General features: G+C 36.1%; 1 protein-coding gene across 1 annotated transcript in view; it reads left to right on the top strand.

The window, feature by feature from the left end:
• DNAH14 (dynein axonemal heavy chain 14) overlaps positions 1-24,946 on the top strand; it is a 377,211-nt gene that overhangs the window by 184,275 nt on the left and 167,990 nt on the right. The window contains exons 36-39 of the mRNA XM_081491559.1: positions 4,271-4,360; positions 8,982-9,116; positions 18,478-18,681; positions 24,613-24,706. Of these exons, the coding sequence (XP_081347685.1) occupies positions 4,271-4,360; positions 8,982-9,116; positions 18,478-18,681; positions 24,613-24,706 (523 nt within the window). The remainder of the gene's footprint in view (positions 1-4,270; positions 4,361-8,981; positions 9,117-18,477; positions 18,682-24,612; positions 24,707-24,946) is intronic.

The following is a 24,946-nucleotide window of genomic DNA, read 5'->3' as shown; positions in this document are numbered from 1 at the left end:
GAACATTATGAACAACCTAAGTTAATAAATGTAAAGCTATAGACATGTTGCATTAAGCAATAGGGAATGGGAAATGATCACTGAGCAAAAACAATTTTTAAAGATACTCAAAGCAACTTCTTCCCATCCCTTCCCCCCAAAATTCAGACCCAAATGGTTTTATAGTTTTAATTGGAGATTATATGCTATAATTCATATTTGTATGCTTTTGAGATAACCTTTTTTCAGATTTCCCATATCACCTAATAAATGGCTTTTTTTTGGTAAGGGTTTCATATATGTATTTTATGCTTATTGGATAAAAAGTTATATACATAGCCTATTAATTATATTTTTCAGAGCTTGGTATCTATTTTTATTGATTTGTCTGTCTCTGAAAGGGTTATATCAAAATCTTAACTGAAATTATTGATTTATCTATGTGTCTTGCATGTCTGTCAGTTGTTACTTTATATAACTTGGCGTTATAAGTTGTGTATGTTTGTTTATTCTTTTACCACTATATCTTTTTCTGGACCATATGCTGTGTCTTGCCTTAAGACCTATTTAGTCAGATATCAAGATTTCTATCCAACTTTTTTGTGTGGATTCATATTTTTAGAATCTCTTTTTCCATTCTTGTATTTCTCAAACTTTCTATGTTTCTCTGTTTGAACTATAAGTCTTATGGGAGATGTATCAGTGGACTTTGTTTTCTTGTAATTTGGTCTGTGATTATCTGTCCTGTGTTGATTTTAACTTTTTATATTCATTATAGATTCTGTTATCCTAAAATTCATTACTGTTATAATATTTATTTAATTTCTTTTTCTTCATTGTTTTTTCTCTTGCCCTGCTCTCTGTGGGATAGATTGAATTTTCTTCTGTGTTTATTTTGTGTTTATTCTCTATGATGCCTCTGTTAACTGAAGACTGATATCCAACATTATTTGTTCCTATTTATTAATTTTTTCAATATCTATATATTTTCCCTTTCAAAACAAGTGCTTTAGCATACTCTGGTCTTCCCCATACTCTCATTCTTATTATATATGTCATATCATAAATGTTTGTTATGGGAATTTTTTTTCCTTTTCCTTTTCCTTCAACCTAGTTTTTATAAACACATATGTTTGCCCACACAGGCATGTGCATGCCTTTAGAATACTGTAAACTAACAAGGTATTTGATAAAACTTTATCTTCATATCTCTTACGGACTTCAAAGTATTCCTTTTTTTAGTACTTCTTCCAGCAGTGTTTTTCCAGTAGGTTTTGTGTGACAAAGCTTTGGCAACTATTTCTGATATGCCTTTATATTTAGATGACAGTTTGGCTGGTTATAAAATTCTAAATTTAAAGTTCTTTTCATTTAATACATTAAAATATTTAATATCTTTAAAATAATATTACATTTTCTCTTGCTCTAGGTCACTCTTGAAATGGTCAGTGTCACTTTAGTATGTGTTCCTTTGTAGTGTATCTGTTCTTTCTCTCCAGAAGCTTTTAAAACTTTCATTTGCCTTTGATATTCTTAATCTCAGTATATATTCTCTTATGAAGTTTGGTATTCTGTTAGCCCTTTTAATATGTAATTTTGAAGGAGACATATAGTGTAAGATTCTTTGTCCCACATGATTAAATGAGTTAGACTTTTCCAGACCAACAAGTTGCAGCTCCAGGCTCTAAACTATGCTTAGTTTTTTTCATAGCACTTATCTTTGTTTTACATTTTTTAGATTTTCATCATTGAAATAATAATTTGTTTCATTATTTTAATGAAAATGTAGTTTGATTTTTTCTTTTTGCTGTGTGGTTTCTAGAAGAAAGACAGTGGATATTTGCATCTAAGCTTTGCCTACATTTTGAAGATTTCATTTGCATTTTAAAGATTTTTATTTTGCTATAGAAAAGGAGGAAAATGTCATTTGACAAGTTTTCCTTCTCTGTCTTATGTAAACATTCCTCTATTCTTCTCAGAGAGTGTGCAAATTCCCTACTCTCCTTCCTACAATTACAAGTTTTAAGTCCTTCCAGTGTTGCCTTTAACATTTTTCAAGACACAGCTAAAACAGATATATCTATTGAGATGGATGAAACTGGAGCCCATTATACAGAGTGAAGTAAGCCAGAAAGAAAAACACCGATACAGTATACTAATGCATATATATGGAATTTGAAAGATGGTAACGATAACCCTATATGCGAGACAGAATAAGAGACACAGATGCATAGAACAGTCTTATGGACTCTGAGGGAGAAGGTGAGGGTGGGACGTTCTGGGAGAATAGCATTGAAACATGTATATTATCATATGTGAAACAGAACACCATTCCATGTTCGATGCATGAGACAAATGCTCAGGGCCGGGGCAATGGGATGACCCAGAGGGATGAGATGGGGAGGGAGGTGGGTGGGGGGTCCAGGAAGGGGAACACATGTAGACCCATGGCTGATTCATGTCAATGTATGGCAAAAACTATTACAATATTGTAAAGTAATTAGCCCCCAACTAAAATAAATAAATTAAAAAAAAATAATAATAATAACATTGGCATTGTAATAACATTTCTACATGTAGATTAATGATTTTACTTTTGAACCTCATTATTTATTCACCTTTTCATCAGTTTTACAAGTTAATTTATAGCTTATGGAAAAGTTTTATATATGAGAATATTAATTTATTCAGCTACTTCCTCCTTTGTATAATTTTTACATTGATAAATATACAAGCTCTCAACTATTTAATAAAATGTCACCAAATTGTAGTATATGGCTCATAGAAATGGCACAAAGATAATTTAAAGTTATGATTTTAATATTAAGTGTGGAACAATTCAGTCTCTTATTTAATGGTGCATTTTTGATGGCTTACACAATAACCAATCATATATAACACACCCACATAGGAAAACATGTTATTAAAAAAATACCCTGTAGGTGTGCTGTTTATATTTCTTGTTCATTTGTGATACAAGAATCTGAACTGCATGTGGAATAAGTTGGAATCCATTCAACTTATTCACATTACTGTCTTTAGGAGTATTCAAAGTGTGTAGGGGTCATTATCTCAGAGCAACCAAAGGATAACCTGAGAATTACTAAAACCACATCATGCTATAAGAACTACATATACTTTGTCATCCAGTTAACTCCAAAGAACATCTTATACAGCCATAAATATTTTAGGTCAGGATTATGATTTTATTTCAAAACCTTCACCAGATGGGATGACCCGAGTATATCTGAATATGTCTTCTTTTATTATGCCAGTTCTTCTGATCTTCTGTGCATTCCATGCTATCTTTATTCCACACTTGTGTGACTTTTCACTTGTATCCAGGCAGTATCTAGGTTTATATTAGTAACTGCAGAGATTCCTAGTTTCTACATCTGAAACTGCAAGCAGTGCAGGCCGTAAGTGGGCAGTCTCATCAACTTTGTTTGTAAGAGGTTGCTTTTCAAAAATAATTTCCTACCTCCAGTTAGCCTTCCATCGGGTCTGTTTTTCCTCTGTTTGTACAGTCTTGCTGAGTGTCTGTGTTTTCTTTGGCTGCTTCCCATTGTGGGAATGCAAGGAATGAGAAATGGTGTAGGAGAGGCTAGTGAGAAAAAGGACACATCATACTTTTTCTGTAGACATAGTTACCAATTATGTCAACATTGAAGTAAACCCCACTTTAGGAAGAATGGTGCTGCCCTTGTAATTCCTGTGTTGAAATATTAAATATCTTTCAAAGATGCAGCCACTTCCTAGGATGATTTAATGTATAACCACGTCAAGTTTTTCATCTTGTAAATTTTGCTATCTTAGAATATTCTTAACGTTAAAACAGTAAAACAGTCATTACAAAATTGAATATCAACTTTAATGGTGATTAGAGTTAAACAAAGATTAACAAATAAGCAAAAATAAAAATACTTATCATTGTTCTCCTTTCAAAAAATTCCACAAAGATATAGAATCTTTTACCGTTTCTTCACTGTAGGATAATTAGACTATACTGTGGTAACGGCTAGTTCTTAAATGCATCATAAAGCATGACTTAAATTGGGAGAGGATCTTTGAGTTTGCTACCTGGGGGTCTGTGACCATAAAATTTTCTGTGTATTTTATTTTGGTGGGGGAAGTAATGTTTTCATTATTTTGAGATTGGTGAACTAAAAAGGTAAGAAATACCATCATAAAGTGCTATATTTGCTACCTAGTTAAGAAAGATTTTGCAGGATGACATATTAAGAGTTTAATTTGCAATGAAATTTAAATTAATGTATTTTTTTTCTTTAAGAAACTAATAGAGATTGCAACACAACAATTGGGCTTACAACAGTGGCCAGCTCAAAAAGAGAGAATCATACAGTTTTATAATCAACTTCAGGTAAGTGTAGAATGTCATGTTAGCAATTTGCTCCTGTGTTTAAATAGGTGTGGTCAAGGAGAAAAGAAAATTATGATAAAAGATATCTACTATAATGTTCTTCAAAGTAAAGTGGTTTGTTAATTAACTATTTATCTAGACTTTGTTATCTGATTGCTCACTTTAACTCTCAACAAATTACTCTTTGCACCGTTAACCCCTTAATACATAATTGTAAAAATTCCTAGAAATGCATAAAATGTTCTGCATTCCATTATTATCTATAACTTTTTGAAATTTTCTATTCTCCGTGAAAGATCCATTTGGCAAAGCACCAGCCTGTGCATTTCCATGATTACTAGTAAAATTGTATATTTGTTACCGAGTCCAAGCTTGCTCTGCTCTCTGCATGACAGGCCAGTGAATCCGAGAGATGGGGTGTTGAGGCAAGGAAAATGACTTTATTCGGAAAGCAGCTGACTGAAAAAATGGTAGGCTAGCACCTCAAAATAAAAATCTTCTCTGGGTCTGGATGCCATGTTCTTTTGAGAAAGAAGCAATGAGCAACTAAAGTCAAAAGGCAGAGTAAAGAGGGAGACTCAGTGGGGAAGAAAAATGAAAGGATCTTCCGTCTTTCAAAACATCTCCCAGGGAGTAGCCAGCCTTTGGAAGGGGTGTGCCATTCACAGATGAGTAGGGACAAATTGTCTCTCTATGAGCTGAACAAAGGCACTTTAGTTTACAGTCAAGTAGAAAGGCAGGGTCCTCTGGGGCAAGCTATTAATTTGATTATAACAACAAGAGCAATGAAAAGCAAGTCAAAGAAACAGTTTCCAACATGGAGTCAGAATTGGCTTCCTCCCTGCAACATATTCTTTTGTATGTTTATTAGCCATTTCAGTTTTCTGTGAATTGCTAGATGATATAATGTACTCACTTTTTAGTTGGGTTGTCTTTTTCTTAGTAAATATGTGGGCTTCTCATTATGCATTTTATATCATATTTCCTTATGCTTATATGCATTACAAATAACTTCTCTGAGTCTTGATTATTGTCAGCTAAAACATACACTCACGACCTGAAGTTCAGTTAGTTCAGTTGCTCAGTCCTGTCTGACTCTTTGCAACCCCATGGACTACAGCACACAGGCTTCCCTGTCCATCACCAACTCCTGGAGCTTCCTCAAACTCATGTCCATAAAGTCGGTGATGCCATCCAACCATCTCATCCTCTGTTGTCGCCTTTTCCTACTGCCTTCAATCTTTCCCAGCATCAGGGTGTTTTCCAATGAGTCAGTTCCTCACATCAGGTGGCCAAAGTATTGAAGCTTCAGCTTCAGCCTCAGTCCTTCCAATGAATATTCAGGATTGATTTCCTTTAGGATTGACTGGTTTGATCTCCTTGCTGTCCAAGGGTGTTTCAACAGTCTTCTGCAATACCACAGTTCAAAAGCATCAATTCTTTGGTGCTTTCTTTATGGTCCAGCTCTCACATTCATACATGACTACTGGAAAAACCATAGCCTTGACTCGACGTACCTTTGTTGGCAAAGTAATGTCTCTGCTTTTTAATATACTGCCTAGGTATGTCATAGCTTTTCTTCCAAGAAGCAAGCGTCTTTTAATTTCATGGCTGCAGTCACCATCTGCAGTGATTTTGTAGCCCAGAAAAATAAAGTCTGTCACTGTTTCCATTGTTTCCCCATCATTTGCCATGAAGTGATAGGATAGGATGTCATGATCTTAGTTTCTTGAACATTGAGTTTTAAGCCAGCTTTTTCATTCTCCTCTTTCACGTTCATCAGGAGGCTCTTTAGTTCTTCTTTGTTTTCTGCCATAAGGGTGGTATCATCTGCATATCTGAGGTTACTGATATTTCTCCTGGCGATCTTGATTCCAGTTTATGCTTCATCCAGTTGGGCATTTGCCATGATGTACTCTGCATATAAATTAAATAAACAGAGTGACAATATATACCCTTGATGTACTCCTTTTCCAATTTGGAACCAGTCTGTTCCATGTCTGGTTCTAACTGTTGCTTCTTGACCTGCATAAAGGTTTCTCAGGAGGCAAGTAAGGTGGTCTGGTATTCCCATCTCTTGAAGAACTTTCCATAGTTTCTTGTGATCTACACAGTCAAAGGCTTTGGCGTAGTCAATGAAGCAGAAGTAGATGTTTTTCTGAAACTCCCTTGCTTTTTCCATGATCCATGATCCAGTGCTGCTGCTGCTGCTGCTGCTGCTGCTAAGTCGCTTCAGTCGTGTCCGACTCTGTGCGACCCTATAGATGGCAGCCCACCAGGCTCCGCCGTCCCTGGGATTCTCCAGGCAAGAACACTGGAGTGGGTTGCCACTTCCTTCTCCAATGCATGAAAGTGAAAAGTGAAAGTGAAGTCACTCAGTCGTGTCCGACTCTTAGCGACCCCATGGACTGCAGCCTACCAGGCTCCTCCATCCATGGGATTTTCCAGTCAAGAGTACTGGAGTGGGGTGCCATCGCCTTCTCCGCATGATCCAATGGATGTTGGCAATTTGATCTCTCATTCCTCTGCCTTTTCTAAATCCAGCTTGAACATCTGGAAGTTCTTGGTTCACATACTGTTGAAGCCTACCTTGAAGAACTGTGAGCGTTACTTTGCTAGTGTGTAAGATGAGTGCAATTGTGTGATAGTGAACATTCTTTGACATTGCCTTTCTTTGGGATTGGAATGAAAACTGACCTTTTCTTGTCCTGTGGCCACTGCTGAGTTTTCCAGATTTGCTGGCATATTGAATGCAGCACTTTGACAGCATTGTCTTTTAGAATTTGAAATAGCTCAACTGGAATTCCATCACCTCCACTAGCTTTGTTTATAGTGATGCTTCCTAAGGCCCACTTGACTTCAGACTCCGTTATGTCTGGCTAGGTGAATGATAACACCGTCATGGTTATCTGGGTCATTAAGATCTTTTTTATATAGTTCTTCTCTGTATTCTTGCCACCTCTTCTTAATATCTCCTGCTTCTGTTAGGCCCATACTGTTTCTGTCCAAGGAGGCAGGAGGGGATGTCAGTCTATATACAAGTTTGCAACAAAGGGAGCAGGCTGTGTGAACATCAAAGATCAGGTATCAAGTTAAGGGATTTAACATTCTGTGTATGGGAAGATGCAAGCCTCTGGGCTCCCTGAATTCATTCGTTCCATACGCACCTCAGCTATCTGGGGCCAATCCTGTTTCCTTGTTCACCTTAAGGAGTGGCAGATGGCTGCTTCTTGCATTTTCTCCTCAGCAGTCATCTTGGGGGGGTGGGGCAGGGGTGGGGTCACAGCATCCACTGTATCACAATTTTGGGAGCCAGAATTCACATTTGAAGGCCAGAAATCACTGATGATTGTTGCTTGTTGATATGGCAGGAGGTATTTTCATTTCACACTATTTACAAATATTAATGATATACAGTTGTACAGGAGACTTTGTTAATGCAGTAATCTCTATTGATCTTTTTTTATGGCTTGTGTTTTTGTGTCCTATTTTTAGAAGTCTTTTCTATCCTGTCTCATAAAGGTTTTATCAATAATTTTTCTGAAATCTTTAGATATTTGCATTTCTCACTTTTAAGTTGTCTGCGGTTTATTTTTCATTAAAATGTCAAGTAGGAATTTAGTTTTCCCTGTACAAAAGTGAAAAGAGGAAGTTTCAGTCTGACTCTTCATGACCCCATGGACTATAGCCTGCCAGGCTCCTCTGTCCGTGGAATTCTCCAGGCAAGAATACCGGAGTGGGTTGCCATTCCCTTCTCCAGGGGATCTTCCCAACCCAGGGATCGAACCCAGGTCTTTCGCATTGCAGGCAGATTCTTTACCATCTGAACCACCAGGGAAGCGCAAGAGTACTGGAGTGGGTAGCCTATCCCTTCTTCCTGACCTAGGAATCGAACCGGAGTCTCCTGCATTGCAGGTGGATTCTTTACCAGCTGAGCTACCAAGGAAGCCCAGACAGTTGGTACCTAGTGGTTTTATTGACTAGATTAGGGAAATAAGAGAAAGAACAAATGTAGGGGAAAAAAGATACAGATTAGATTACGTTAAGTTTGAAAACAATGTGTGACATCCACATGGAAGTGTTTAGTATCACATTGAAATTTCACTCTGGCACTTAGAATCAAAGACTGAGAAAAATGTACACTTTTAAAGAGACATTAGAATTCAGATGATAGTTAAAGATACTCAAATGGATGAAATTGGATAGGGACAATGTGGAAGAGAGAGAGACAAGGATGAATTAGGGAAGACTAACATGGAAAGAACAATCAGAACTCAAAAGAGAAAAAAATAGAGAACAGGAAGCCCAGATAAGTCTTACTGCAGAAGCCAATCACAGAGAAAGGCACAGGAGTAAATGAGAATTAGAAAGTGAAATAAACTATTAAATATCAAGAATGAAAATCATTCTTTGAATTTTAAAATTGGGAAACTTATGGTGATTTTAATATTTGCCTAGTCAATAAAACAGAACCCAGATTACAATCGATTGAAAAACAATTTGAATGAATGGTCCATGAATATAGTCAGAGATGTATTTGTAAATAAGAACTTTCAGGTTTTAGCTTTGTTGAATAATCAGTAAACTAGAATTAAGCCATAAATCGGCAATTCTGTTTTAGGCTTGTGTTGGTGTGATGTTAGTGGGTCCAACAGGTGGAGGAAAAACAACAGTCAGAAGAATTTTAGAAAGAGCATTAACACTATTACCAATTGAAGAATTCTTACTGATTGAAGAAAGGAACTCTATTTCACAGGTAAATATTCTACTAAATATTTCTCTTTTTGTTCAGGTCTTATTTTATACTTCAGTAACATTTTTTGTTCTCTTTACAGAATTATGTTTTTTTACTTGTCAAGTTTCTTGCTAGGAATTTTGTAGTTAGGAATTGTAGTGAACGAGATTTTTTTCATTTGAATCTCAAACTGATAGATGCTAGTGTAAAATAAAACTATATAATATACATGTTATATTTAGTTACTTTACCTAATTGACTAATAGTTCTAATTATTTTTTTAGGTTATCTATTGAATTATCTTCATTCTTCAGTTTAGTGTGGTGTATCATATTGATTGCTTCATTTCTATTTCATCTATTTCTAGCTGATTTTATGATTTATTTCCTTTTACTAACTTTTGGTTTCACTTGTTATTCCTCTAGTTTCTTTGAAATATCTTCAAATGACTATAATTTTTTCTCTTTTCTAATATTTACATATTTTTATCTTATTGCATTGATTAACTCTCCAAGACAATGTTAGCTGTAATACCTTGTTCCTTACATTATCTAAAATGCAATTGTTATGTCTGTATTTAATATGATTTTGCTCTTAGTCTGTGATGGGTATTCTCTATCACACATTGGAAATTACCTTTTAGTCTCATTATATTTCAGTTTTTGACTCCTAGAATTTATGAAATTATTTCTCAGCATGTATTTTTAATATTTTATCTGGATAATTTATAAATTATCTTGATAGAGTTACTAATGTTGAATCATCCTTAGATATCTAGAATAACTCCTACCTTTTCAAGACATATTTTTACTCAATATAAAATTAGGCTCCAATAAATAATATGTATTTTAATTATCTTACTTAAAGATTCATGTTGGTAATATAGTCCAAAAATCTAAGAAACTCAGGTTCTCAGTTATGTGGATTCTTTAAGTGTGCAATATCTTGCTTCAAAATCATTCATGTGGCAGCTCATAATTCTTTATCCATTATCAATAACTGTTAATTAATTCTCAAGCGATTATTACAATTACTAATAGATAAATTATCACATCAATAATAAAAATAAATAATATTTATGCAGTACTAAATATGAACCAAATACTGGTGAAAACACCTTTACTTGAATTATCTCATTCAGTTCTTACAACTCAGTGGGCAGAAATTTGTTTTATTAAAAGTATTTTTTATATTGCAAAAGAAATATGTACCATTGTGAGAAATTTATAACAACTGCAAACACTTTGTTGTATTTCTTTTCATTATTTTTTAAACTAAATATATTTATAGATAATTGAGATAGTACTATGTATAAATGATTTCAAATTTTCTAACATTGGCTTTTTCACCTAATGTATAGGCTGAGAATTAACCCCCTGTCATTAAAAACTCACAACATCATTCCAATAAGTATATTCTGTATATATGACTATGTGTGTGCATGTCTGCTAAGTCACTTCAGTTATGTCCAACTCTTTTGTGACTTTATGGACTGTAGGACTCTAGGCTCCTCTGTCCATGTTATTTTCCAGGCAAGAATACTGGAGTGGGTTGCCATGCCCTCCTCCAGAGGATCTTTCTAACCCAGGATTCAAATGCACATCTCTTATATCTCCTGCATTGGCAGGCAGGTTCTTTACCACTAGTGCTGCTGGGAAGCCCACATATGACTATTTGTTGTTTTTTTGTTCTTCAGTCACTAAGTCGTGTCTGACTTTTTGCGACCCCATGGGCTGCGGCACGGCAAGCCCTCCTGTCCTTCACTGTCTTCTGGAGTTTGCTCAAACTCATGTCCGTTGAGTCGGTGATGCTATATAGCCATCACATCCTCTGTCACCCTCTTCTCCTTTTGCTTTCAGTCTTTTCCATCATCAGGGTCTTTTCCAGTGAGTTGGCTGTTCCCATTAGGTGGCCAAAGTCTTGGAGCTTCAGCTTCAGGATCAGTCCTTCCAATGAATATTCAGGATCAATTTCCTTTTGGAAAGACTGGTTTGATCTCCTTGCAGTCTAAGGGACTCTCAAGGGTCTTCTGCAACACCACATTTTGAAAGCATCAGTTTTTTGGTGCTCAACCTTCTTTATGGTCCAACTCTCACATCCATACATGACTGCTGGAAAAACAATAGCTTTGACTGTATGGACCTTTGTTGGCAAACCAATGTCTTTGGTTTTTAATATGCTGTTAGGTTTGTCATGGGACTTCCCAGTTAGTGCTAGTGGTAAAGAACCTGCCTGTCAATGCAGGAGATTTAAGAGATGCAGGTTCAATCCCTGGGTTGGGAAGGTCTGCTGGAGAAAGGCATGGCAACCCACTCCAGTATTCTTGTCTGGAGAATCCCGTGGACAGAGGAGTCTGGAGGGCTACAGTCCATAGGATCGCAAAGAGTTAGACACGGATGAAGCGACTTAGCATGCACGCATGCACTAGTTTTGTCATGGGTTTCCAAACCTGAGTCTCTCCTGCATTGCAAGTGGATTCTTTACTATTTGAGCCACCAGGAAAGCACTGTGTATGACAATTTAATTTATTTAATGATTCTTTCATGTTTAATATTTTATGTATGAGGGTTTTAAAATATAATAAAAATATTTAGACTAATGGCAAGATCTTAGGTAATGGATTGTTTTGATCTTCCTCCTATATTAAAAACATTTCCTAATTGATCTGTTCAAGACCTTTTCTTTATTTATTTTAGTTCAGTTTAGTTTACTTTATTTCCTTATCTTCACTTCTTTTCCCTCTTCATCACAGGAAACTTCTATAATGCTTGTACTAGATGCCCTTATGTATGTTTGTATCTTTGTGGCTCAGATGGTAAAGAATCACCTGCAATGCATGAGACCTGGGTTCAATTCCTGGGTCAGGAAGACCCCCTGGAGAAAGGCATGGCAACCCACTCCAGTATTCTTGCCTGGAGAATTCCATGGATAGAGGAGCCTGGTAGGCTACAGTCCATGGGGTCGGAGAGTCGGACCAAACTGAACAACTAAGCATACAAACACATCCTTTTAAAAATGTCTGTACCTCAAGTTGGATTGTTCTGTGGTGGGTATAAATTCATCATGCATTGCAAAGTAAAATTCAAGTGAATTTCATATATCATGTAATTAACCATTTTAACATGTACAATTTCAATATCATTTAGTGCATTCACAACACTGTGCAATTACCACCTCACTCTAGTTTCAAATTTTCCAGAACACCCTCTACCCATTAAGAAATCACTCCCTATTACCTTTCCTCTCCATTCTCTGGAAACCACTGGTTGACTTTCTGTCTGTATGGATTTGTGTATTCATATTCAGTTCAGCTCAGTTCAGTCGCTCAGTCGTGTCCGACTCTTTGTGAACCCATGGACTGCAGCACGCCAGGCCTCCCTGTCCATCACCAACCCCCGGAGTTTACTCAAACTCATGTCCATTGAGTTGGCGATGCCATCTAATCATCTCATCCTCTGTCGTCCCCTTCTCCTTCCACCTTCAATCTTTCCCAGCATCAGGGTTTTTTCAAATGAGTCAGTTCTTTGCATCAGGTGGCCAAAGTATTGGAGCTTCAGCTTCATCATCAGTCTTTCCAATGACTATTCAGGACTGATCTCCTTTAGGATGGACTGGTTGGATATCCTTGCTGTCCAAGGGATTCTCAAGAGTCTTTTCCAACACCACAGTTCAAAAGCATCAATTCTTCGGCACTCAGCTTTCTTTATAGGCCAACTCTCACATCCATACATGACTACTAGAAAAACCATAGCCTTGACTAGATGGACCTTTGATGACAAAGTAATGTCTCTGCTTTTTAATATACTGCCTAGGTATGTCATAGCTTTTCTTCCAAGGAGCAAGGGTCTTTTAATTTCATGGCTGCAGTCACCATCTGCAGTGATTTTGGAGCCCAAAAAAATAAAGTCTGCCACTGTTTCCACTGTTTCCCTATCTATTTGCCATGAAGTAATGGGACCAGATGCTGTGATCTTGGTTTTCTGAATGTTGAGTTGTAAGCCAGCTTTTTCACTCTCCTCTTTCACTTTCATCAAGAGGCTCTTTAGTTCTTCTTCACTTTCTGCCATAAGGTTGGTGTCATCTGCATATCTGAAATTACTGATATTTCTCCCAGCAATCTTGATTCCAGATTGTGCTTCATCAAGCCCAGCATTTCTCATGATATACTCTGCATATACGTTAAATAAGCAGGGTGACAATATACAGCCTTGACGTACTCCTTTCCCAATTTGGAACTAGTCAGTTGTTCCATGTCCATTTATAACTGTTGCTTCCTGACCTGCATACAGCTTTCTCAAGAGGCAGGTCAGGTGCTCTGGTATTCCTGTCTCTTTCAGAATTTTCCACAGTTTATTGTGATCCACACAGTCAAAGGCTTTGGCATAGTCAATAAAGCAGAAGTAGATGTTTTTCTGGAACTCTCTTGCTTTTTCGATGATCCAGCGGATGTTAGCAATTTGATCTCTGGTTCCTCTGCCTTTTCTAAAACCAGCTTGAACATCTGGAAGTTCACGGTTCATGTATTACTGAAGCCTAGCTTGGAGAATTTTCAGCATTACTTTTCTAGCGTGTGAGATAAGTGCAATTGTGCGGTAGTTCGAGCATTCTTTGGCATTGCCTCTCTTTGGGGTTGGAATGAAAACTGACCTTTTCCAGTCCTGTGGCCACTGCTGAGTTTTCCAAATTTGCTGGCATACTGAGTGCAGCAGTTTCACAGCATTATCTTTTAGGATTTGAAATAGCTCCACTGGAATTCCATCACCTCCACTAGCTTTGCTCGTAGTAATGTTTCCTAAGGCCTGCTTGACTTCACATTCCAGGATGTTTGACTCTAGGTGAGTGATCACACCATCGTGGTTATCTGGGTTGTGAAAATCATTTTTGTACAGTTCTGTGTCTTCTTGCCATCTCGTCTTAATATCTTCTGCTTCTGTTAGGTCCATACCATTTCTGTCCTTTATTGAGCCCATCTTTGCATGAAATGTTCCCTTGGTATCTCTAATTGTCTTGAAGAGATCTCTAGTCTTTCCCACTCTATTGTTTTCCTCTATTTCTTTGCATTGATTGCTGAGGAAGGCTTTCTTATCTCTCCTTGCCATTCTTTGGAACTCTGCATTCAAATGGGTGTATCTTTCCTTTTTTCCTTTGCTTTTTGCTTCTCTTCTTTTCACAGCTATTTGTAAGGCCTCCTCAGATAGCCATTTTGCTTTTTTGCATTTCTTTTTCTTGGGGATGGTCTTGATTCCTGTCTCCTGTACAATGTCACAAACCTCCGTCCATAGTTCATCAGGCACTCTGTCTATCAGATCTAGTCCCTTAAATCTATTTCTCACTTCCACTGTATAGTCATAAGGGATTTGATTTAGGTCATACCTGAATGGTCTAGTGGTTTTCCCTGCTTTCTTCAACTTAAGTCTGAATTTGGCAATAAGGAGTTCATGATTTGAGCCACAGTCCGCTCCCGATCTTGTTTTTGCAGACTGTATAGAGCTTCTCCATCTTTGGCTGCAAAGAATATAATCAGTCTGATTTCGGTGTTGACCATCTGGTGATGTCCATGTGTAGAGTCTTCTCTTGTGTTATTGGAAGAGGGTGTTTGCTATGACCAGTGCGTTCTCTTGGCAGAGCTCTATTAGCCTTTGCCCTGCTTCATGCTGTACTCCAAGGCCAAATCTGCCTGTTACTCCAGGTGTTTCTTGACTTTCTACTTTTGCATCCCAGTCCCCGATAATGAAAAGGACATCTTTTTTTGGGTGTTAGTTCTAAAAGGTCTTGTAGGTCTTCATAAAATCATTCAAATTCAGCTTCTTCAGCATTTCTGGTCAGGGCATAAACTTGGATTACCGTGATATTGAATGGTTTGCTTTGGAAACAAACAGAGATCATTCTGTCATTTTTGAGATTGCTTCCAAGTACTGCATTTCGGACTCTTTTGTTGACTGTGATGGCTACTCCATTTCTTCTAAGGGATTCCTGCCCACAGTAGTAGATATAATGGTCATCTGAGTTAAATTCACCCATTCCAGTCCATTTTAGTTTGCTGATTCCTAAAATGTCGACACTCACTCTTGCCATCTCGTGTTTGACCACTTCCAATTTATGACCTCAGACAAGGTAATTTCAATAGTCATATCTTCAAATTTGCTGATTCTTTTTCCTGGCTGCTCAAATTAACTGATTACCTCTGCTAAAATTTTTTATTTCAACAATTGTATTTTCAGCTGTGTAATTTCTATTTGGTTCCTTTTTATAATTTCTGTTTACTTATATTCCCTACTTTTTCTCATATCATTTTACTCATTTCCTTTAGTTTTTTGGCTATGATTTTCTTCATCTCTTTGAGTATATTTACTACAGTTAAAATCTTTTTTTTTTTATTATGTTCAATATCTGAGCTTCCTCAGGGATGTTTTCTGTTTAGTTTATTACTTTGGATGGACAGGTTTTCATGTTTCTTTGTATTCCTTGTGATTTTTTTTATTGCTGAAAACTGAGCGTTCATAAAAAGAGCCACGTTTCTCAGGCTTTACAGACTTGCTGTCTGCTGGGATAGTTCTTCAGTGATCTGAGCCTAAGGATCAGCCTGAGATGAAAGTATAAGTCTTTTCACTGTTGTTTTTTTTCCCCCTGTGGCTGCATCTCTACTGGGTCTGCATCTGACTTTCACAATTCCCTTGTATATGCAGCTGCTTTTGAATGTTTTAATCTCAAACATTCTTACCTTAGCTTCTCCCAAGAGCCTTCGAGGGTCTGTTTTATGTCTTGATCCAAAATTTCTTATTTTAGGCTTCTGTGGGTCTGTAGCCTTCTTGGAGCTTTTGCAAGAAATGCCTGCCACTCTTCCTGCTTGAAATGCATAGTAGTGACACAGACACCTGTTATTCCAGTAGCCACCAGACAGATTGTGTATGTGTGTGTTCAGTTACTAAGTCATGTCCGCATTTTTGCAACCCCATGAACTGCAGCACGCCAGGCTTCTCTGTCCTTCACTGTCTCCTGGAGTTTGCTCAGATTCATGTGCGTTGATTCAGTGCTGCTATGTAACTATCTCATTGTCTGCCTTCTTGTTCTCCTTTTGCCTTCAATCTGTCCCAGCATCAGGGAAATTAAATTAGAATGTTGTAAATAAACTCTGAGTACCAATTATGACCTGAAGCTTAGAACTATATCTTACTCTTCTTGACTTCTATATCCAACTCTGACTTCAGACAAAACACATCCTAGGTCAAATATTGATTATGTTCCTGGATGAGGCATAATGGGATTTTTTTTTTAATGGAAAGTTTTTTTAAAATTGAAATATAATTGATTTATAGTTCTGTTAGTTACAGGTTAGTTACAGGTGTACAGCAGTGATTCAGTTATATATACATATATATATATATTCCTTTTTTACATTCTCTTCCACTATAGGTTACTACAAGATACTTATTTTCCTGTGCTATATAGTAAGTCCTTGTTGGTTATTTTATATACAGTGAAAGTGTTAGTCACTTAGTCATGTCCAACTCTTTGTGACCCCATGGACTGTAGCCCACCAGGCTCCTGTATCCATGGAATTTTCTGGGCAAGAATACTGGAGTGGATTGCCATTCCCTTCTCCAGGTAATCTTCCTGACCCAGGGATTGAACCCAGGTCTCCTGCATCACAGGCAGATTCTTTACTGCCTGAGCCACCAGGAAGCCCTTTATATATAGCAGTGTGTATATTTTAATCCCAAAGTCCTTATCCCTGCCCCGCCTTCCTAGTTGGGAACCATAAGTTTGTTTTCTATATCTATGAGTCTATTTATGTTTTGTAGATAAGTTCATTTGTAACATGTTTTAAGATTCCATATATAAACAATATCAGATGATATCATTTGTCTTTCTCTGACTTCTTTAACTTAATATGACAATCTCTAGGTCCATCTCTGTTGCTGCAAATGATGTTATTTTATTCTTTTTATGGCTGAGTATATTTATATAATATATGAAGTGAAGAAGTGAAGTTGCTCAGTCGTGTCCGACTCTTTGCGACCCTGTGGACTGTAGCCTACTAGGCTCCTCCGTCCGCTGGATTTTCGAGGCAAGAACGCTGGAGGCAAGAATGCTGGGTTGCCATTTCCTTCTCCAGAAGTATAGTATAGTATAGTATATATACTAGTATATGTATTATGTATACTGAATATATATTTATATTTCATTATATATATATATATGAAATAGAAAATGTTCATTTTCTATTGCTGCTATAACTAATAACCACAATGACATGGATTAAAACTACACTCAAATGGCAACCCACTCCAGTGTTCTTGCCTGGAGAATCCCAGGGACGGCGGAGCCTGGTGGGCTGCCGTCTATGGGGTCGCACAGAGTCGGACACGACTGAAGCGACTTAGCAGCAGCAGCAGCAGCATTTACTATCTTCCGGTTCTGGGAGTCAGAAGTCCAGTATGGGTCTCACTGGGGTATGATCCAGATGTCAGCAGGTTGAGTTCCTTTCTGGAGACTCTAGGGAAGAACTCTTTCCCTTGTGCATTCAGGTGTTGGCATAAATAAGTAGGTCCCATTTCCTTGCTGTCTGTCAATGGGGAGCTGCCCTTACCGTCTAGAGGCCTCTCTCAGATCTTTGCACACTGTCCATACCTCTAGATCCTTCTGTACTGCCCTGTTTCTGATTTGCTCCCTTGCTTTCCTCTTCCAATTTTAACTCATGCAATTAGATTGAATTCACTTGGATAATCAGGATAATTTTCCCATCTCCAGATATGTCCCTTCATCACATCTACAAAGTCCATTCAGAAGCATGATGGGTTTTTTTTTTTTTCCCATTCTTTTCCTAGGGATTCATTTGTGTGTCTGTGAAAGTTGCTCAGTCGTGTCCAACTTTTTGTGGCCCCATTGACTGTAGTCTGCCAGGCTCCTCTGTCCATGGAATTCTCCAGGCCAGAATACTGGAGTGGTTAGCCATTCCCTTCTCCAGGAGATCTTCCCAACCCAGGGATCAAACCCAGGTCTCACACATTGCAGGCAGATTCTTTACCATCTGAGCCACCAGGGAAGCCCAAGAATACTGGAGCCTATCCCTTCCCTAGCGGATCTTCCTGACCCAGAAATCAAACCAGGGTATCCTGCGTTGCAGGTGGATTCTTCACCAGCTGAGCCACCAGGGAAGCTTCATTTTGTAGTATTTGTAATTTTAAAAAATAATTATTTGGATATAATGGCTAATTTTAATAAGTCAGTTTTTACTGTTTCTTGCAAAGTGGTACCTTTATAAAGAATCCTTCTTTCAAGTGAAAGAGCTCTCCTAAAACTTCTAGCAAGAATGATGCAAAAAAATTAGACAATTGTTCTATAGTCAGTGTCTTTAAAAATCACACTGGATTTTTCTCAGATTTCAGGAAGAAGAGGAAAAATAGATATTTGTATTTTAAATCCAAAGTGTATCACCCTCAGTGAACTATTTGGACATCTGGATCCTAATACTATGGAATGGGCTGATGGATTATTATCAGCAACAATTCGGAATTACGTATATTTAGACACTACAAAATACTCAAACAAAGACAGTGAGTCAAAAATCTCAGATTCTGCTAATGTAAGTTCAGTATGGAGCGTTTATTTTGTTTCACTATTATAGATTATTTCATTGTTTATCTAATGTTTGATATCAAATTTCATTAGATACTTACTAGCATAAATTTTAAAATTATTATGATCAGTTTAAAAAAGGGAAAAGTAATGAGCTATTAAAACACAGAAAATATACATTGTGGATTTGGGGGTTTTTTTAATTAATTTTTATTGGAATATAGTTGCTTTACAATGTTGTGTTAATTTCTGCTGTACAGCAATGTGAATCAGTTATACATATAAATTAATATATTGCCTTGTTTTTAGATTTCTTCCCATTTAGCTCACCCAGAGCACTGAGTAGCGTTCCCTGTGCTATACATTAAGTTCTCATTAGTTATCTCTTTATACACAGTAGTGTATATATGTCAGTTCCAGACTCCCAATTCATGCCACCCATCCCTTCCCTCCTTGGTATCTATAAGTTTGTTCTCTACATCTGTAACTTTATTTTTGTTTTGTAGATAAGTTCATTTTGCACTCTGTTTTTTAGATTCTACATGTAAGCAATATCATATATTTGTCTTTCTCTTTCTGACTTAACGTCAGTCAATATGACAATCTCTAGGTCCATCCATGTTGCTGCAAATGGTATTTTTTATGGCTGAGTAATATTCCATTGTATATATGTAACACATCTTTCTTTATCCATTCCTCTGTTGATGTATATTTAGGTTGCTTCCATGTCCTGGCTATTGTAAACAGTGCTGCAATAAACATTGGGGTGCATGTATCTTTTTGAATTATGGTTTTCTCCAAGTATATGCCCACAAGTAGGATTGCTGGGTCATATGGTAGTTTTATTTTTAGTTTTTTAAGGAACTCCATACTGGTCTCCATAGTGACTGTACCAATTTACATTCCCATTGTGTACGTGTACCATTGTGTTTTAAAATGATTAATAAATGATAAAATGAAGTTAAAGATATTTGCTTTTAAGGAAAACACAGTGGATGAAGCATAAGTAGAGGATAACCTAATGATCCCAGCACCACCAATATAACTTCCAAACTAATGAGGTTCAAAAATACTTCAGTAAAAAGTGTAAACTATTTAATACATAATTCATCAAAGAATAAATATGAATAGCAAAAAACCTGTAAGTTTATATTCTCATTAGTAATAAGTAGAGATTAGTAGTGAATTTCATTTACTATATACTATATTTACCCTATACTAAAGTGTAATAACAAAAAAAGATAATATTTGAAACCAAACAGATTAGGAAAAGCTTTTTTGAAATAGAGAACTAATATTCCAAAGTTACAAGGTTGTGAAGTAGAGATTCATACATGTCTGGTGGTAGTTTTGGAAATACATATTGATATTTTTAACTTGTCATTTTGTTTGATTTAGAAATCTATTCCTAGTAATTTATCCTAAGGAAATAAAATTTTGTTATATTATTGCTGTTTTCACATTGATATGAGAATGGTATGTTTAAAAGAATTAAAAATGTATTTGTCATCTGTGCTATAATTATTTTTGACAATCAATGAAAATAAGTTTACAATATATTCTTTTGTACATTCTAACTTTTCAGTAACACCTTTCCCTATTCTAATATTATTGTCATATCACTGGTTGCTTAATAACAAACATATAATAAACCTTTTAAAATTTTCATCTGTGTATTAATATAATTTATTTTGGTGTGTGTTTAACTTAAATTTTTCCCAAATGTAAAATTGTTCTGACACAATTGAATAATTCATCTCCTTCCCACTGTTGTTGTTAGAAAAGATGCTAAATATGATTTAAATCTTCTTAAATTTATTGTTATTTGTTTTGTGGCCTAAATGTAATCTATCTTGGATAAAGTTTCATGTGCACTTGAAAAGAATGTGAATTCTTCTGTTTGGGGATGAAATAGTCTCTATATATCTATTAAATCCATTGGCCTAATGTATCACATAAGGCCAATATTTTCCTACTGGGTTTCCTTGATGGCTCAGCTGGTAAAGGTGAAAAGACAGCCTTCAGAATGGGAGAAAATAATAGCAAATGAAGCAACAGACAAACAATTAATCTCAAAAATATACAAGCAACTTCTGCAGCTGAATTCCAGAAAAATAAACGACCCAATCAAAAAATGGGCCAAAGAACTAAACAGACATTTCTCCAAAGAAGAAATACAGATGGCTAACAAACACATGAAAAGATGCTCAACATCACTCATTATTAGAGAAATGCAAATCAAAACCACAATGAGGTATCATTTCACACCAGTCAGAATGGCTGCTATCCAAAAGTCTACAAGCAATAAATGCTGGAGAGGGTGTGGAGAAAAGGGAACCCTCTTACACTGTTGGTGGGAATGCAAACTAGTACAGCCACTATGGAGAACAGTGTGGAGATTCCTTAAAAAACTGGGAATAGAACTGCCATATGACCCAGCAATCCCACTGCTGGGCATATACACCGAGGAAACCAGAATTGAAAGAGACGCGTGTACCCCAGTGTTCATCGCAGCACTGTTTACAATAGCCAGGACATGGAAGCAACCTAGATGTCCATCAGCAGGCGAATGGATAAGGAAGCTGTGGTACATATACACAATGGAATATTACTCAGCCATTAAAAAAAATACATTTGAATTGGTTCTACTGAGATGGATGAAACTGGAGCCCATTATACAGAGTGAAGTAAGCCAGAAAGAAAAACAACAATACAGTATACTAATGCATATATATGGAATTTGAAAGATGGTAACGATAACCCTATATGCGAGACAGAATAAGAGACACAGATGCATAGAACAATTTTATGGACTCTGAGGGAGAAGGTGAGGGTGGGACGTTCTGGGAGAATAGCATTGAAACATGTATATTATCATATGTGAAACAGAACACCATTCCATGTTCGATGCATGAGACAAGGGCTCAGGGCCGGGGCAATGGGATGACCCAGAGGGATGGGATGGGGAGGGAGGTGGGTGGGGGGTCCAGGAAGGGGAACACATGTAAACCCATGGCTGATTCATGTCAATGTATGGCAAAAACTATTACAATATTGTAAAGTAATTAGCCCCCAACTAAAATAAATAAATTTATAAAAAAAAAAAAAAAAAAAGAATGCACCTGCAAAGCAGGAGACACAGGAGACACCGATTCTATCCCTAGGTTGGGAAAATCCCCTGGAGGAGGAAAATGGCAACTCACTCCAGTGTTCTTGACTGAAAATTCCCACAGACAGAGGAGCCTGTGGGCTACTGTCCAAAGGGTTGCAAAAGTCAGACATGACTGAGCAACTAAACACACACACAATACACATTTTCCTATTGATTTCCGTCTGAATGATCTGTCCATTGATGTAGGTGGAGTGTCAAACTATTGCATTACTGCCGATTTCTCTCTTTACATTTGTTATCATTAGCTCTATGTATTTTAGATGCTCCTATGTTGGGTGCATATATATTTACAATTACTGTATCTTCTTGTTGGTTTGATTATCTATCTTTTAATTAATGAGTTTTAAGAATTTTTAAAAATATATTCAGGATATAAATCCCTTATCAAATTCCTTGCGTGTGTGCTAAGTTGCTTCAGTCATGTCCAACTCTTTGCAACCCTATGGATTGTAGCCCGCCAGGCTTCTCTGTCCATGGGATCCTCCAGGCAAGAATACTGGAGTGAGTTGCCATGTTCTCCTCCAGGTGATCTTCCTGACTCAGGGATCAAACCCAGGTCTCCTGCATCACAGGCAGTTTCTTTACCGCTGAGACACTGGGGAAGCCCCATAAAATTCCTTATACAATTAACAAATTATTTTTTCCCATTCTGTGAGTCTTTTTAGTTTCTTGATGGTATCATTTGAAACACAAAAGTTTTTAACTGTGATAAATCCAATCTATTTTTTCTTTTATCACTTGTCCTTTTGGTATCATATCTTAAGAAAATTTTGCATGAGTCAAAGTCAAAAGACTTTCTCTTGATTTATTCTAAGATTTTTATAATTCTTTTATATTTAGATCTTTGGTCTGTTTTGAGTTAATTTTTGTGTATGGTGTAAAGAAGTAAAAAGAAAAGATTGTACTCAAGTCCTGAAAAAATTAAAAAAATAGTAAGGCATTCACACAGAAATGGAACTAATAGAGAAATGGAAATAAATAGAAGCATATTCAACATAATAGGAATTTAATATGCAGCTAAAGTAATAATCCTAATTAGCAGGAAAAGCATTTCATTTTTTATTTAATCCACTGTCTATATAATTTTCCATTTTACCATGTGAAAATAGGAAGACTTACCTCACTCCCTACACAGAAATAAAACTCCACATGAATTAATTAATCTAAATTAATTAATATAAAATAAAATAATTAAACTATAATAACATTGAGGGACATATTTTCAGAGTTAGGAAATAATTAATATTGGAACCCCAAAATTATAAATCAAAAGATAAAAGCATTTGACTGCAAATATAAATGAGAAAATATTTTTTCAGTGATTGCAATAAGCAACATTAAAACAAACCACAGTCTGGAAGAAAATATTTACAGTATATATTATAAGCAATGAGTTAATATCCCTAATATAAAAAAAGAACTTCAAAGATGAATAAGAAATGATTAGGCAACTAAATAAGAAAATGAGGAAAGGCTATGAGTAGAAAATTGATAGAAAAATAAAAATTACCAATAGACATATGTAAAGATGTTCAGCCTAAGTATTAGACAAACAAGAATAAAAAGTATGACAATGATAGACACATTTTTTTCTCATCAAATATTCAATACTTAAGAATATTGAAAGCTAAAACATTCAGTGTTAACAAAAATGTGAAGAAACAAACATTCTTTCGTCTCATTGATGGAGTATCATTGCCACAAACTTTCAGAAAGAATTTTAGTTGTTGTTAGTCGCTAAGTTGTGTCCAACTGAAATTTAGTAGAATTTATTAAAGGTTAAAATATATAATGTTGGACCCACAATTTCACATTTTAAAAAATCTATCTAGAGGGAAAAAAATGGAGTAGAGCATGTCTTATCTACAAGGATGATAATTGCAGACTTTTGTAACAGGAAAAATAATTGGAAATAGCCTTGGACTTATTTTTATTCTTCCCAATGAGATTTGGGAATTAGAAGCACCTGACTATTATTTGTTGCATTGCTAAGACCTGATGGAAACATGGTGCTCACACCAATGTTTGGTCTCTCTCTTCAGAACCCTTACTGTGCCCCTAGCACCGCTCTAGAGTTTGGTCTTCTCTTCCTCTACACTTGGTGGTAAAGGAAGCCAGTGCCAGTCAACTGATGGTATAATACTCAGCCTCACTGGGGAGATAAATAGGACATTCCCCGCACCCGCTGCACCTCCAAATAATGAAGATCAGAATTCCTCAGAGATTGACATGATAGTAACCTGTATTTGAATCACCTGGGGAGCATATTAAAAATATGTGTGGCTCCATATTAAAAATATATCTTAGGCTCCATCTCAAGCCTATTCAATCAGAATCTCCAAAGTTGAGGTGTTAGAATTTAATAACCCTGCAAGTAATTCTTATGTCCCTTAAAATATAAAAATTCCATCATGAAGGAAGGTCTAAGAAAAATATACACCAAAATGTCAACTGTCTTTTTTTTTATAGGTGGTGGCAGTTCAGAGAACTTTTTCTTTATTCTCTGAGCTTTGCTGTAGTACTTGAATATTGTACAAATATGTATTATATTTATGAAAACAACAACTAAAATAAAATAATTTTCTGAAAGAAAATGACCAGTAGTCATAACTCAATTCCATTATACTGTGCTAGTTACATGTTGGCCTTTCAGCTGCAAAACCTCTTATATTTTTATTACTCAAAAAAGTGTATTGACATATAGACCATATGAGTACAAAAGTATGATCAAATAAAAGTTTAAACATAATTGATTACATATTTTAGGTTTTCAAGCTTGATTCCTCTGATGCAGCAGATTCTGATTATCATATTTTTGAGAAGGAGATGGAGAAAGATATTAAAATTCCAGAAAGTCAAAGTAAGTATTATTAATAAATTCAGTAAAGATTATTGATTAACATAGCAGAAAAACTGAACCAACATGAGGTCTATTTATATCTTTAAAAACATTTCTGATTAGTGATATTTTGTCTTTGTACCATTTATTTTTTCCTCATGTGTTTATTTTAAAATTGTACATATTGATGTACATATATAACTATATATAAATACTAGCACTTACATAGCCCATTTGTTTTACAAATGACCATTAATATCT

Source organism: Giraffa tippelskirchi, chromosome 5 (genome assembly GCF_054371585.1).
Source record: "Giraffa tippelskirchi isolate mGirTip1 chromosome 5, T2T-mGirTip1v1.2.pri, whole genome shotgun sequence".
Taxonomy (NCBI): Eukaryota; Metazoa; Chordata; class Mammalia; order Artiodactyla; family Giraffidae; genus Giraffa; species Giraffa tippelskirchi.
This window is presented reverse-complemented; position numbering and strand designations above follow the sequence as displayed.